The 16,070-nt window shown below is 39.8% G+C and overlaps 1 protein-coding gene across 3 annotated transcripts in view; it reads left to right on the forward strand.

Annotated features, from left to right (window-relative positions):
• LOC131521305 (transcription factor HIVEP3) overlaps nt 1-16,070 on the forward strand; it is a 74,802-nt gene that overhangs the window by 51,945 nt on the left and 6,787 nt on the right. For all 3 annotated transcript variants that reach the window (XM_058745894.1, XM_058745892.1, XM_058745893.1), the window contains 2 exons: nt 9,153-13,768; nt 13,910-14,052. In XM_058745894.1, the coding sequence (XP_058601877.1) occupies nt 9,587-13,768; nt 13,910-14,052 (4,325 nt within the window). In that variant the 5' untranslated portion in view covers nt 9,153-9,586. The remainder of the gene's footprint in view (nt 1-9,152; nt 13,769-13,909; nt 14,053-16,070) is intronic.

A 16,070-nucleotide genomic window follows, 5' to 3' on the forward strand; every position in this document is an offset into this window, starting at 1 on the left:
GTCAAAGACTTTTAGTTAATAACTACATTCATTTTAGGCTGTTCCTCACAGAAAGCTATGACTTCAGAAAAGCTAGAAAGTAGTGTACAAGTCTTAGACCACATGATACTTTTATGGTGCTTTTTGGAGCTTAAAAGTATCAGGTAAACTTATTTTTAGTTTGAAATGATAGAAATATGCACATAATTTACAACTATTAATTGAAAACCATTAATATCTGTTCTAAATAAGGTGAGACGGAACAATTAAAGTGATCCAGCATGGCTTGTGCTTTTTTTGCTGATATGCATACCTGCTCAGAAACCGGCACCTTGGGCTGGTGAAACTGAAGACCCGCTGACCTGATTTGCCCTTGTTGCTCCTTAATCAAAGTAAACACAAAAAGCCTCTTGAACTCCCCTGTTAACAAGTCTGTCTGCCAGCATCTGAAGATCTGTGAGGTAAACCAAATAGTTCATAGAGTCATTCAGCATGTGTGGTGTTTTACAAGTGGGGTCTTTCTTGTGATGCGTGGTGATATTAGGCTCATTTAAGTGTAGCCCCGAGTTTATAATGGCTGTTTATTTATCATGAGTCTTTAAGATTTTTTTTTTTGTGTGTGTGTGTGTGTGTGTCTGTGTTTTCGAAAAGTCTCATTTTCACATTTATTTGATCAGAAAATGTATGGTAAAATTGTGAAAAATTATTATAACTGTTTTCTAATATATATTATAAATTGTAATTTATTCCTGTGATGGCAAAGCTGAATTTTCAGCAGCCATTACTCCAGTCTTTAGTGTCACATGATCCTTCATAAATCCTTCCAATATGCTGATTTGGTGCTGAAGAAACATTTCTTATCAATGTTATCCCCAGGATTCTTTGAAGTTCAAAAGAACAACATTTATTTGAAATAGATGTCTTTTGTTACACTGTAAATGTCTTACTTGGACTTGATCGATTTTAATGCGTCCTTGCAGAATAAGTTTTAATTAAAAAAAAAAATCTTACTGACCCTAAATATTTGAATGCAGCTCTCTAATTTTGTTCTTGGTTTGATTTGATTGATTTATTATTTTCCTTTGTACTGCATAACTTTTTTTTTTTTTTGTTATCCTAAATCCTAAAGCCTATTCATTTGTTGTACTCCTTTGTCCAAATTCAGCTTTGCTTTTGGACTGAATGTTCACACAAAATTGGAAAGCTCATGTTTTTGTTCCGATTTAGAGCAAACATTTTTTTGGTGGTGTCCACACAAATGCAAACTTCATCGAGCCAACAGACTGTAGGCCTGTGACAGGGTGTGGCATGTGGACGTCCACGTGAGGTCCTTGTTCTGAAAACAGTCACAAGATGTAATTCTATGCTTTTACAGTCGACTATACATAAATAGTTTGTGGTAACTGACTGATTTGCATAAGAAAATAATTTTCACATTGGCTGCCTATTGCTCTGTAAACAAAGCTGTGTAGCGTATCTTTCTAGTCGAATAAGTCGCCGGTGATTATTTCATCGCAAGAAAAGGATGTTGGACAGGGACGATAACCAGCACGGTTCAGAGGGGTCGTGATGTCTTTCCCCCCATGATCTTTACTGAACGTTGATGTTTGCGCCAGTACAGACGGGGTGGTGAGGTGTGCCTCTGACTCCTGCGGTGTGACATTCAGGAGGGGCCTTCTGGCGGCATGGGCCAGCGGCACCGCCTCCTCCGGTTTGTCTTTGATGAACATGTTGAGGTCTCAGCGAGGGGACACGTGGGGTCATGAGATGCTGCCACTGGCGTGCGGAGGTCAGCCTGTTTATCTACTTCCTTTTGCCTGCGTGCCACTACACTCAGATAGGATGCTGGGGGACAAATTTAGACCTCCAGCTCACCCTCCATCTGCCGTGGCTAGCTGTAGGCCTGTCTCCATGGGAACCGGAGCCAGGTTGCCAAGAGTAAGAGCTGGAACGAGAAGCGCTAACTCTTTATCCGTCATTCTGCTCAACTAATAATAAAAAACACCATTTTAATGGACCTGACATGATGGAGACAATGAGTTATTGTCTTCATATACAGCGTGATTGGATTATTCTGATCACTGCCATCGGTTTTGTAAGTATTGTTTGTAATTATGCAAGCATTAGACAAAATGAGCTCCTTGAATCAAGATGGTCTCCTTATTTACTACAGTCTTGACAAGCCGCCACGTGGCCTCTAGAGTCCTCGAGTCTACTCTCAACTCCATTAAAAGAGCCCATGTTCTACACCAGCAGGGTCAGCTCAACTGGAAACCACTAGAAACGAGCCAACCGCATCCAGTCGGGAGATATTTATATCATTCTTGGTGTTGCAATTAACATACGACGAACAAGGTGACATTTCTGTTATCAAAGCTGCCGAGTTGTCACTAGGACAGTGGGAGACAGAGAAAAAGCAAGATGGGAGAGCTTTAAAACGTGTTTTTCCACTCCTGTCTAAAAGCACCTGTGGGCTAGTCTAAAAAAAATCTTGGTTTTATTATTTCATATACTCAAGCATGTTTATTTTATGTTTTCTTCACAGTATGTGACATGCAAAGACTGGTTTACTAGTTCATGATCCAGATCGGATTACCATGCTAGCAAATCTTGAAAGTGAAACCAAACTTAAATTACAGGGTTTTTTTTTTTTTTTCTTTAATTTCAGTGTCTTTTCGATATTCGGTGTCTTTACAATATTAAGTAAATGTTGATGGTGCTTACCTTTTCAAAACTATTACTACCATACTGTGTTGTGGGCAGTTATCAATGCTTTTAGCGCATTGCTATATGCTGAAATGCTATAGGGATATACTAGGTGGTTTCTAGGTGTATTTAAATGGTAAATTAAGTCACCCTTGTGTTTCTATAAAATTCTAGTCTGTAAGTCTATTGGATCATATATATAATTTTTTTTTTTTTTTTTTCACTTTTAACATGCATGTAAATTACAAAATAGGAAGTAGGATGGTGTTGTGAAGTGTCAGTACAGCAGTCAGTTTGAGGAGGTCCCAGCTGTAGGTCCATATGTTTGGGAGAGGGAGCAATAGAATGAAGAAAGAGTATCTTGCATCAGGTTTTGTCACATTCTCCTTGTGTATTTAGTTTATCCTTCATTTGACCCCTGCCTGGCTTCATTTCTCACTGTTGTTGATGTTACATGAGTCTGTTACAAAAGGCTGACAAAAAGTAGTATTCAATTTTTTTTTTTTTTTTTTTTTTTTTTTTGGTCTCCAGTGTTCATGGTCCAGCATTATTTGTTTTTCTGCTGCCTACACACAGTCCATACCCTACTCTTCCACATTCTTTCTCATGCCAAAGCCTCTCTCTCTCTCTCTCTCTCTCTCTCTCTCTCTCAATTTCAGTATCATCGTTATAATTTGAGTGAGATTTTAGACATAATTAATTGTTGCCATCATTAGTAAACTAATCAAATTGTCCAGTTAGATAAATGACGATATGAAAAGTCTGATTTGTTTTTTTTTTTCTTTGTTTTTTTAATCTGCTGCTTTGTGATCACAGAGATGGAATATGAATGATTGGAGATCTGTGTATGTGCTTGAGCATGTGCAAACTTTCTTTCAGTATTTTCTATCTGCTTGAAAATGTCGTAATAGAGGGCCTCCCAGTCCAGTGCATTGCACATAGACCGCTATGAATAATTCACATAGTGCTCTCCCCATCTGAAACCCTCTATATCGCCGTGTTTAAAAGTCACATCAATGCAGTGTCAGAGGTCATTAAGCTGTCTTACACTTATTTTTGATGTATGAACGGACATACGTTATGAAGTGATGATAAAGTCTCCTATCTACGTTTGTCTCTCTCTGCCCTTTTAGTTTGCATCTGTTTGTCTAAATCCACATAGAAATTCAAACAACCAAGCGGTGTAATTCTATAATGAAGTGTACCCCATTCGCAGTAATAACCCTGTGCAAATCAGGTGAATTCATTATAAAGTTGTGGTTCAGTCCTTTTGCAGTCAAATATATACCTATTTTATCATGAATAATGATAAAGGTCTTAGTATTGTTATATCTTCTATAATTGCTTGCTGATGATAAAAACACTGTGTAACCAAAGCCTACCTCTGCTCTGAGAACGCTCATTAAATTGTTGCGCATCACTCAGCCAGGAGCAGCTGTTTGAGAAAGCAAACTCAGTCAAGAATCTGTCAAGTTATTTCAAGAGGAGAGCAGTTTTTTTTCTGCTCACTGCTTTTCCCTCAGTGAACACCAAGTAATGAAACCTAAGATGCTGTAGTTTTTGTGAACATATGGAAAATATGTAAGGCACCTCACTGAAACAGTAAATAATTGCACAAATCTAATATTTTTGTTGTTTTCCAGTGAAATTATACCTAATATGAATTTAATGGAAGCAAAATTGTGTAAGATAGTAAGACTTATTTACAGAGAGTATAGCCTATATTGAATTAAGTATATTTTTCTTGTTAAATTTAGCCTTAATTTATGGGCTAAAGTTAATTCTAGATATTTTCCCTGAACAACAATAACAAAAAAGTCTTAAGTTGTTGAGAACAAGCCTTAAATATTAAGAAGAATATTTTTTTTCCATTTTAATCAGAAACCTGGAACCCTGAATTTATTCACAAAAATTAATGACCATTTTTCTGACAAATCATATCTTCTTAAAGAGTTGAAAAATGACTAAATGTTCAGAAATAAACTAGGGTAAACATGCCTATTAAGCTCACGTACCCATTAAGCACACTTCCATTTTTGAGATCAGATTATAAAAAGAAAAAAATAATTTATTATCCTACATGATGTCTTAACCAATTGATGTGTTTGTTACTATATACCTCCTATAATTTCAAGTCAGTCAGATCATTGCACACTGAGATATGGCTCTCCATGTGTTCACACTTTCTGGCGGCCATTTTGAAAGCTGTTTTAAAACTTTCACCAAAAGAGGAGCCCCTTAAATATGCGTGTTTTTTGTTTGTTTGTTTTTGTTTTTTTAGATGTTTAAGCCTTTATTTTGGGTAGGTTTCACTACTTTATTGTAAAATTAAGAGATTAATGTTCAGACTTTTGCATATTATAACCTGGAACTTGGATGTGGGAAATAATTACATTAGATCCAAAATATAGATTTAGCAACATAGCGCAGATGCTACAGAACACAGTTAGCTGACTAGCTGTATAAGATTGTGTGCTACGCTAATATATTACTTCACAGGCATTACTGGCTTGTACTTTTACATCCATAATGTAATCTCCATAATGTTTTACACTACTTTTATTGAAAATTGTTGTTGCTCCAATTAAGGTCAGTGTGCTCTCTTTAAGCTCTTCCACATTGAACCTCTATGTAAATACTTCATAAACAGACTTTAAATATTACCTGATGATTGTCACTTTTTAAGTTAAGTTTGATTTTAAGTTAAATTGATTTTCTATGGATTCTGTCAACTCAAATCTTCAGACTGGCTCTGATCTTTGGGAACTAGCATCAACTTTTCCAGACTGTAAATCTGTGGAAAATCAATCTCATCTCGAAAATCAGGGCAAAAATACTGTATTGTATTCCAGCCTTAAGAGACTCTAGATAAGTTGACATTCATTTTAAAAAGAGGTTTATAATGAGGCTAGTTTCTGTGTTCATCCCCATGAATTAAATGTTTTATTGGTTTGTTTTATCTGATTTTTGAATGTGTTACTTAGCTGAACCTAGGGCTGGGCAATAATTCAATATCAATATGTATCGCGATATAATTTTTTTCAATAACGGTAATATTATTTTTAAACACATTTCTGGTATTTCGATATGCATTACCAGTGTTTTTCATACACTGATTTATTTGTGGCGTTTGACTTCGTTGAATAAACATGAGCACCGCACGTCTCAAAAAGATTTATATGAATGTATCTCTGAAGGGAACATACTGTCTTCAGAATAGTTTTGATGGCATTTTCATTTTATCTGATAAACTAGCGTTCATGAGCGGAGCTGCTTAGATTACAGCCGCTACCGGGGAAACCGCTAGTTCTACCGCTCTCAAAGCGCCTCCTACTGGCAGAGAATCAGATTCTACTCCGGTGTTTTCAACATCATCATATGTTTTTTGAGCAGCAAATCAGAATATTAGAATGATTTCTGAAGGATCATGTGACTGGAGAAATTATGCTAAAAATTCAGCTTTGAAATCACAGGAATAACTTTTAAACAGTTATTTTAAATGCTAAATATTTCAAAATGTTACTGTTTTTGCTGCATTTTTGGATCAAATAAATGCCGGCTTGGTGAGCAGAAGAGAATTCTTTAAAAAAAAAACTAAAATTTTACTGTTCAAAAACCTTTGACTGGTTTTTGAACATACACTGTTAGCCTATAGTTTAAGGTTAAATATATTAATATTAATATTAATAAGGTGAGTCTGAGATGTTTATTTGACAGTGATTTCACATTTCTCGTTTGTAAATACAAATAAAAGATGAACATTAATTTATTTGTGCTGTTGGTATACCTACTAATTCACTATCTCAACAAATTGGAATACTTCATAAGACCAAAAAAAATTTTTTTACTGAATTGTTGGCCTTCTGGAAAGTATGTTCATTTACTGTATATGTACTCAATACTTGGTAGGGGCTCCTTTTGCTTTAATTACTGCCTCAATTCGGCGTGGCATGGAGGTGATCAGTTTGTGGCACTGCTGAGGTGGTATGGAAGCCCAGGTTTCTTTGACCGTGGCCTTCAGCTCGTCTGCATTTTTTGGTCTCTTGTTTCTCATTTTCCTCTTGATAATACCCCATATATTCTCTATGGGGTTCAGGTCTGGTGAGTTTGCTGGCCAGTCAAGCACACCAACACCATGGTCATTTAACCAAATTTTGGTGCTTTTGGCAGTGTGGGCAGGTGCCAAATCCTGCTGGAAAATGAAATCAGCATCTTTAAAAAGCTGGTCAGCAGAAGGAAGCATGAAGTGCTCCAAAATATCTTGGTAAACGGGTGCAGTGACTTTGGTTATCATGACATTGCACCCCAAATCATCACAGACTGTGGAAACTTAACACTGGACTTCAAGCAACTTGGGCTATGAGCTTCTCCACCCTTCCTCCAGACTCTAGGACCTTGGTTTCCAAATGAAATACAAAACTTGCAGCAGTCCAGTTCTTCTTCTCCTTAGCCCAAGTAAGACGCCTCTGACGTTGTCTGTGGTTCAGGAGTGGCTTAACAAGAGGAATACGACAACTGTAGCTAAATTCCTTGACACGTCTGTGTGTGGTGGCTCTTGATGCCTTGACCCCAGCCTCAGTCCATTCCTTGTGAAGTTCACCCAAATTCTTGAATTGATTTTGCTTGACAATCCTCATAAGGCTGTGTTTCTCTCGGTTGGTTGTGCATCTTTTTCTTCCACACTTTTTCCTTCCACTCAACTTTCTGTTAACATGCTTGGATACAGCACTCTGTGAACAGCCAGCTTCTTTGGCAATGAATGTTTGTGGCTTACCCTCCTTGTGAAGGGTGTCAATGATTGTTTTCTGGACAACTGTCAGATCAGCAGTCTTCCCCATGATTGTGTAACCTAGTGAACCAAACTGAGAGACTATTTTGAAGGCTCAGGAAACCTTTGCAGGTGTTTTGAGTTGATTAGCTGATTGGCATGTCACCATATTCTAATTTGTTGAGAGTGAATTGGTGGGTTTTTGTTAAATGTGAGCCAAAATCATCACAATTAAAAGAACCAAAGACTTAAACTACTTCAGTCTGTGTGCAGTGAATTTATTTAATACACGAGTTTCACAATTTGAGTTGAATTACTGAAATAAATGAACTTTTCCACGACATTCTAATTTATTGAGATGCACCTGTATATGGTATCGACTGAAATTAAGAAATATATCGTGATATCAGTTTTGGCCATATCATCCAGCCCTAGCTGAACGTGGACTAGTCTAGATGTTGCAGTGTGCTTAGATGACACTTCATTATGAATATATAACTGATCGACCTGAATGCCTTGTTGCTTGATTTTAGTGTTCTGTTTTTTTGTGATTGACTTAGTACCTTCAAAAAATATATATTTTTACAATTATTCTTTAAACGTTCCTTAAAATAAACAAGATTTTTTAATAAAACATGATGTGAGCTTAATGGGTACAAAAATGTACCCATTAAGCACAGTCAGACTTTGAATTTAATGATGTATATCTTAATTTGAATGCTTTTGTCTTTTTAAATTAAAATAATCTCTCACACAAAAATATTTAATTTTTTTTTTTACATAACTTTTTGTACTGAAACCAATATCTTGTGCACTAAAAATGTCTCAATATAGATTTTGGTGAGCTTAATAGGTACGTTTACCCTATGCAAACTGTTTGTGGAATTTTTGTCAAAATACAGCCTAAAACGTAGTCCCCGATTGAATTACCTAATGTATTAACTAACATGAACGAACAATGAACAATACATTTATTGCAGTATTTATTAATTTTTCTTAATGTTAGTTATTACAATTGTTCACTGTTAGTTCATGTTAATTCAGAGTAATAAAGCACAACTGTTGATTTTAATAATGCATTAGTAAATGCTGAAGAACTATTGTTCATTCTTAGTTCATGTTAAAGTAGTTAACTAATGAACCTTTATTGTAAAGTGTTACTGGAATAAGTTTTACCCACAGTGTTCATTTTGTGTAATAGTCTTGAAAATCCACTAAAGAGATGGCACCTAGCACTCCTGGCCTGGCATAGTGTTTTGTATGATGTATGTACATGGACAAATCAGCTTCTAAGCTATGTTTCTTCTTTCATTCATTTTTGTTTTTGCTGAAGGGATAACATCTTGTCACAACCCTTTTTACAAAGCTGAGGTTAAATGTTCAGTCTCAACTTGTGTGTGCAAGGAACAACTTTTAAAAATAAATTTTAAAAGAGAAATGCTATAGGTCAATTAAATGAAGCAAACAAGTAGCATGCCTCATTTCCCATTAGAGTGTTTTAAAGAATTATCTGTCTGGAGTTCTCTTATAACAGTTTAGAATCAGGAATGGGAATATATGACTTGCAAATTAATATTTTAAGTTGATTGATTTAAATCATTTAAAATGAGCTAAGCAGTATTGCAGTAATTGGTTGCTGCATTTTTGAATAGCTGACCCAACACTAACCACTTCTTTTTATGTTTCTGTGTCTCTGCAGGGCCAGTGAAGTTCTAACATGTGAAAAGCTGAAGATGGGAGACAAATAGGTCTTAAAGAATTATTCAATGTCAACAGAGAAAGTGCCTCAAAAGCGTCTCGAGACATTCTTTGTCAAGCCCCATTGCCAGGCATCAGCCCAAAAGACACAAAGATGAATTTCACCAAGGCTATTTGTGAACAGGAGAGGCGACATTTAACACACAACCAGCATTCACATATATGGCGGCTGCATACTGACACTGTTTAATTATGCCTTTCTCAGTTAAGACACCATCCGGTATCTTATATTAATTATGGCATAATACAATTAGCCCCCTAAAGCGAGCGTAAAGACTTTTTCCTATCGGAAGAGTATAGATGCAATGATGTTTATCGGATTGGTGCTCAAAGCAGCACTCCCATTGCGTTCTTGAGGCCTCCTCCCCACATCCTATGGAGGCGGAGGAAAAGCAGTCAGCCGATGGGGAGCGGTCTGGTGGGCAACAGCAGCCATCAGAGTCTTTGTTAGCAGCACAGCTGCCTCAGTTACAGCAACAAGCTACCTCGCAATCTGTCCATGGATCACATGGCCGCCTTCAACACAGGCAGCCAAAACGCTTTGAAATGCTCCAAAGGCAGAAGCAGCAGCAACAGTCACAGGTGGGTGGGTCATCTTGGCAGCTTTCAGAAGTACCTGGTCCTTCAAGAGGCAGCTGTTCTGCCCTGGGAAATCCATCTCCCCAAATTCATAATGTTAAGCAAACTCAGTCTCTGCCCAATGTGGAATTACAGGAAGGCACCCCATGTAGACGAGAACGTAAACCCCAAAAACCAGGGAAATATGTGTGCACATACTGCGGCCGTCCTTGTGCTAAGCCTAGCGTCCTCCAAAAACACATCCGATCTCACACTGGAGAGAGACCTTATCCATGTGTCCCATGTGGCTTCTCCTTCAAGACCAAAAGCAACCTGTACAAACACCGCAAATCCCATGCGCATCGAATAAAAGCAGGCATGGCCTCAAGTCGTGAAGAGACCAGTTTCATCGGGCCGGAAGGTGGAGCCTTGGGAGATGATCAAGAGGAGGGTACGGAAGGAGAGAGTTCAGGTTCTGAGGATGAGACGGGGCAACACCAACCATCTACCTCACAGGGCAGGCCAACTCTGAAAAAAAGCAGTAAAGTGGAATTGTCATTTATAGAGGAGGGTCCCCAAACAGAGGATTCACAGGCAGTCAAGCAAAGGTTAGCAATGAGGCTAAGTGAGAGGAAGCGAGCTCCCAGAGCATCTTCAGATGAAACCCGATCCTCACTGGGTCCCGGCAGCAAGGGAAGCACAGAATCTGGCTACTTTTCCAGTTCTGGGAGTGCTGAGCTCTCTCAAGTGAGCCCACCAAATGCCAGTGCTAAAACGTATGCTGAGATAATTCTAGGAAAATATGGACGCCTAGGACAACAGCAACGAATTTCACATCAACAACTGCAATTATCATCATCTTCAGGCCAACAGGAAAAATCAATCCCTTTCACTGTTCCTAAGACACAAGTCATTGAGCATATAACTAAGCTAATTACTATAAATGAAGCCGTGGTGGATACAAGTGAAATTGATAGTGTCAAACCAAGACGTTCCTCACTCTCTAGAAGAAGTAGCATAGAGTCTGTAAAATTCTCTTCACCCAAAGAACCCTGTGTTTTTGAACCAAAAGCGGATGCCCCAGGCTCTTGTGGCTCCGCTGTTCAACTTATTCCTGGTAGTTTTGCAAGTGAATTACCTGGCTCATACTTGGCTGAAACAGAAACACTGACTGGTCAGAGCTCCAGTGCTCTTCTTTATAGGAGTCAATCAGTGCCATCTTCTCGTAATACTTCAGATACAGCTTCACACGGCTTTCGTCTAAGTCATTCTTTTGATGATCAGCAGGCCATAGCAGCTGAAATGAGGATTGGGCCACATCAACGAATGTTACGACGCCAACCTGCTATTGAGGTGCCAGTTGGAGTGGACCTCATTAATGAGGATGCAGGTCCTTCTACTTTGAAAGAAATAGAATCAGGAAAGAAGCAAGACAAGGAATTGCACCTTTATGAGTGTGAAATTTGTGGGACTCGCTTGAATAAGCAGTACTCTTACACTGCACACAGACTAGCGTGTATGAGTAAATCTCCTCATGGTCTGAAAAGTGAGGGAGGCAGTTCTTTTATTGAGAATCAACCACAGATTATGAGCTACAAGTTCAAAGCAATGGCCATGGCTGTGCGCAAGAGGAAAAAAAAAGAAGAAAGTCTTGAAGAAGACCCTCCCAGTCCAGGTCCAACAGCAGTGTCTTTCAGCACCCAGCCTCCATCAATGCTAGGCAGTATTGATAATCAGGGCACACCGCATGGCCTTTCACAAAGTGAGGTAGAAAAAAGGAGTTCCTGGAAAGAAATTTCTGTTATCCAGCATACCAGATCCTTTGAAAAACAGGAAAGCATCTCTATGGCAAGTCAGGAAGCAGAGCCAGAACACGAGCCATCACAGGAGCCAAAACCAATCTCCACATCCCGGTTAATCCGTCAACCCAACATTCAAGTGCCAGAAATTCTGGTTACAGAGGAGCCAGATACCGAGATGGTCTCTCATCCAGCGAATACTTACACCTCTAAAGAGTCAGAGAAGGTGGAGGAATTCCAGTGGCCTCAGCGTAGCCAAAGTCTGGCTCAGCTCCCTGCAGAGAAGCTACCGCCAAAGAAGAAGCGTCTCCGTTTGGCTGAGGCAGCCCAATCATCAGGAGAATCTAGCTTTGAGTCAGTATCCTTGCCACACAGCCCAAGCCAAGAGAGCAATGTTTCCCATGCCTCCAGTCGATCTGCATCCTTTGAGGAATCCGGAAGGCCAGACTCTGAGATGCAAAGTGGTACCTGGAGCTCCCAAGGCTCTCACATGCTGACTGTTCCATCAAGTCTCCATCAGCACCATCATTCTCACAGAGAGATGCGCCGCTCAACCTCTGAACAGGCAACTGCAAGTCCTCCACACCCTGCACATGTAGAGGAAACGAGAAGTAAGTCATTTGACTATGGCTCCCTCTCTCAAGAGCGCGCTTCTGCTACTTGGAAGGAGAGGAGGAAATGTCTCTTGGTGAAGCACGGAACCCTTGGTGAACCTGATCAGGAGGAGCCATGTACTAAACCTGGCATCTCAGCTGTTTGCCAGTCCTACCTAGGTCATCCTCCATTCACATACACAGAGCATAGAATGGGAGGCAGGGCCTCAAGGATTAGCTCAGAGCATATAGGGAAGACCTTGCAGCTCTTCCAATCTCCTCTTTCACTCCCACCAGCAGTTTTCCCCCTACAAGAAGCAAACCCTGATTTTTATTCCCCAAGTCAGCTGTCTAGATTCCTTCCAGTCACAACAGCAGTCGTTTCTACCCAGATGTTTCCGCAAGCCTTCCTTCACAGTGAGCCACCTCCGCCACATCCAAGACCCATTGAATATGTAGAGCGCCTGGGATTACCCCTTCAGCCACTCACCACTTTATTCCCGCTACAATCAAGTGATGTTGCTCAGGCTGTTTGCTGTCCCATGCCAGGTGATCTGACTATTCAGGTCCCCTCAGGGCCTCTTTTCAGTGAGTCTAGGTCATCTCCTTCCTCCTTGCATACTCTCGGTCATTCACAACAGCAGCTAGTTGTCCGCCACAACCCCCATCCCGTGATTGCCCCTTGCCTTCAACAGCTTATGCCAGTGGTGTCTCTTGTAGTGCCTGTGCGCTTACAGACTCACATTCCTACCTATGCTAGTGCCATGTATACAACCATCTCACAAATTTTAGCCACAACACAACATCCAGTCTGCTGCACAGCTATGGTAATCATGGGTAAGCTGGAGGAAGACAAGCTTCAGAGATCTTACCTTAGGCTGCCCTCACCTAGCCCCAAGAGCTATATTCCCTTGCCGCTCCCACTCGAGCATGGAGCAGGTGCTTCATCTGATGACAGCTGTGGGCAGCTCGGTGCTGGAGGAAGTAAGCGAATGCTGTCACCTGCAGGTAGTCTAGAACTCAGTTTAGAGGCACAACGGCATCAAAAACGGGTGAAAGAGGAGGAGGAGGAGAAAGAAGAGGGTGACCAGGAAGATAACAAATGTGACAATAAATCTCAGGAGGTGAGTCAGGGAAAAATTAAGCAGAGGCTAACAGTGGAGACAGCGGGGAGGGCCAAAGATCCAAGAGAAGTAATAGAACCTGAAAAGTTAAGCAAGCAAGACGTAACCCAACACAAATCTGAGACCTTAAAGGAGGAGGGAAGGAAAGAGGCAGGACATCGGTATGCTCCAAGGGTAACAAGTCCAGAGAGAACTGTGGACCCGTCATACCCCAGTTTGCATACCACTACAGCCGTCAGCTGGTGCTACTTGAATTACACAAAGCCCAACCCCTCTACACATAGAGATTCAACTTCTGTCTATTCCTCGTGGAGTGTTAGCATGCATAACCCCAATATACCTGGATTGTCCACCAAAATATTAATGTCCCTGCTGCGCTCCAAACAAAAACATAGTGCTGAGACATACACTATGGCTACAGCTCCACCACCAATGACTGACAAGTTGGTTCCTACAGACAGCAAGACGACCAGTGCGTCAGAGGTAAACATCACTGTAATTTTTTCATTTCAACACATTGCAGAGATTGTTTAATAAAAAAATAAATAAACTGCCTGCTGGTGATATTGTTGTGTATAGATTTACTACAGTGTTGGTGAATTAACCTGTTTGTCTGGAGTGTAGGTACGTGCTTCTCTGCCCAACTCACCCGTCAAAGTAAAAGAGGAACCACCAAATGAACAAGGTGATAAAGAGAAGAGTGCTGATGACGTGCCCGCTACTTCGACGCAAAGTGAGACGGCGCGTATTTGCATTTTTGAGGGCGGGTGAGTAAATTCTTACTTGATCTCATCTTGACAAGCTACAGCTTCAAAAATAGCAAGTAGTTCAGATACAGTCAAGCTTAAATGGTTAGCTATACTACAAGCTACTAGCAATACAATATTGTAAAAATAGCGATGTAACGTTTTTTCATACTAGACTGATATTTATTGGAATAAATAGCTTGTCCCTGAAAATGCATTATTTAAAAATAGTTGACTTTCCCTATATACCCTGTTGTAAAAAACAGCATATGCTGGTTATATATCCTGTTTTGAAGCAGGACAGCTGGTTTAAGCTGGTCTGTAGTTGGTCCTTAGCTGGTCATGAGCTGGTTTAAGATGGTCATGTGCTGGTCCTAAGCTAGTTGAGCAACTAGCTCCTGCTCAGGCCCAGCATAAATCAGCTCATGACCCACTAAGGACCAGATTTAACCAGCTCAAACCAGCTGCCATCCTTCAAAACATACCTAACCAGCAGATGCTATTTTTTTAGCAATTATTTTTATAGTTATTAGATGATACTTTAGGTAAATGTCGTACTCCATTTACCTATAGTATTATCAAATAATTATATAGCATATGCAGTTTGAAGTCATGTTAAAGAGTACTAATAGTGCAATTTATTCATTGTCTTCCTGCCATGGAAGTGCATTTTTGTAAGTGCCAATTAAAGCACAGTTGCCACTCAGCTTGAAGTTTTCTGTTTATTTGCTGTGTGAGTGACAAAGACATGGTAGTACAGGTGAGACTACGAACCATTAGGGACTTCATTTATCCTGCCTTGTTCAGTTGTCTGCAGAATTCACTCCTTGCTCAAAGGTATGAATTTGGATGGCGCGTAGAGCGAGTGCTGATAACTTAGACAGTAGCTCTGCAGATTTATTTTTGAAGTCTGCTGCTCATTAGTGTTGTGCCAACTAAATCTGCATAGCACAGTTGACAAGTAAAAACATCAAGATTAAAAATCACCTTGAATAAATACAATAACTATTGAATTTCATGTCCGCACAACTTCACAGTGAGATAAGCATTTGTTAGTTTTTCTTGGGAACAATAAGTAACTGTTGTTTAATTTGTTGGTAGATAATCAAAATACTACACAACATTAATAGTCATGAGTACATTATGAAGGGAAACAATGATTTGTCATAATTGTGCAGCCCTAGTTTGTAGTAAATGATTTGAATATAATTTTTAGTATAAAAAAATGAAAGGACAGCAGTTGATGGATGGATGAATGGATAATAAAAAGGAGAGATAGGAAAGCTGACCTGTAAACATCAAAAGCTTTGGATTCATTAGCTGGGTCTCTTGAATCCATCTGCTTATGTGGGGCTCTCAATGTGGTTGAGTGCTTAAACTGCGGCAACAACTCACTACAGCCTGCATTTTTATCCCTGCTTCCTTTGTCTCTCTCGCTGCCTTTATTTCGCTCATACGGTTCTTCCGCCTTGCACACCCACGTACTCCCTAATCACATCAGTCTCTGCGCTCTGTCTCTCACACACACACACACACACACACCATTTTGTCTCCAAAACTTCTCACATCCATCAGCACCCTTTTGTCTTTGCACCTCTCATAACTGTATTTGTAGTTTCCTTTCTTCCTCATGAGCAGAAGACTATCTTACTGAAGGACGAAGGTGCCAGTTTTTCTGTAGGCACCGGCACCTTTCAAAGACACCTTTCTAAAAATAGTCGACAGGTGTGTTTGTATATTAAAAGACTTTAATGTCATCCCGCTGATTGCATTTGCAGTATCCTGAATGAAAGCTGGGTCCTACAAAATGGAGTGTACTAGATGTGGGGGTTTTTTGTTGTTGTTTTTTTACCTAGAAACAGATGTTTAGCAAGTCGTTTTCTCTCCTCCTCATCCATTTTTACACTTTTCATGAAAGCCTACAGACAGCTTTCAAAATGCATATGCTGTCTATAAAAACACATCCCATCCTGCTGCTATCATAGCTGCCATAAAGCAGATCAGGATTCATACTCTAGCAGTCAATAATGCAATTATAC

The sequence above is a fragment of the Onychostoma macrolepis genome, chromosome 16, assembly GCF_012432095.1.
Source record: "Onychostoma macrolepis isolate SWU-2019 chromosome 16, ASM1243209v1, whole genome shotgun sequence".
Taxonomy (NCBI): domain Eukaryota; kingdom Metazoa; phylum Chordata; class Actinopteri; order Cypriniformes; family Cyprinidae; genus Onychostoma; species Onychostoma macrolepis.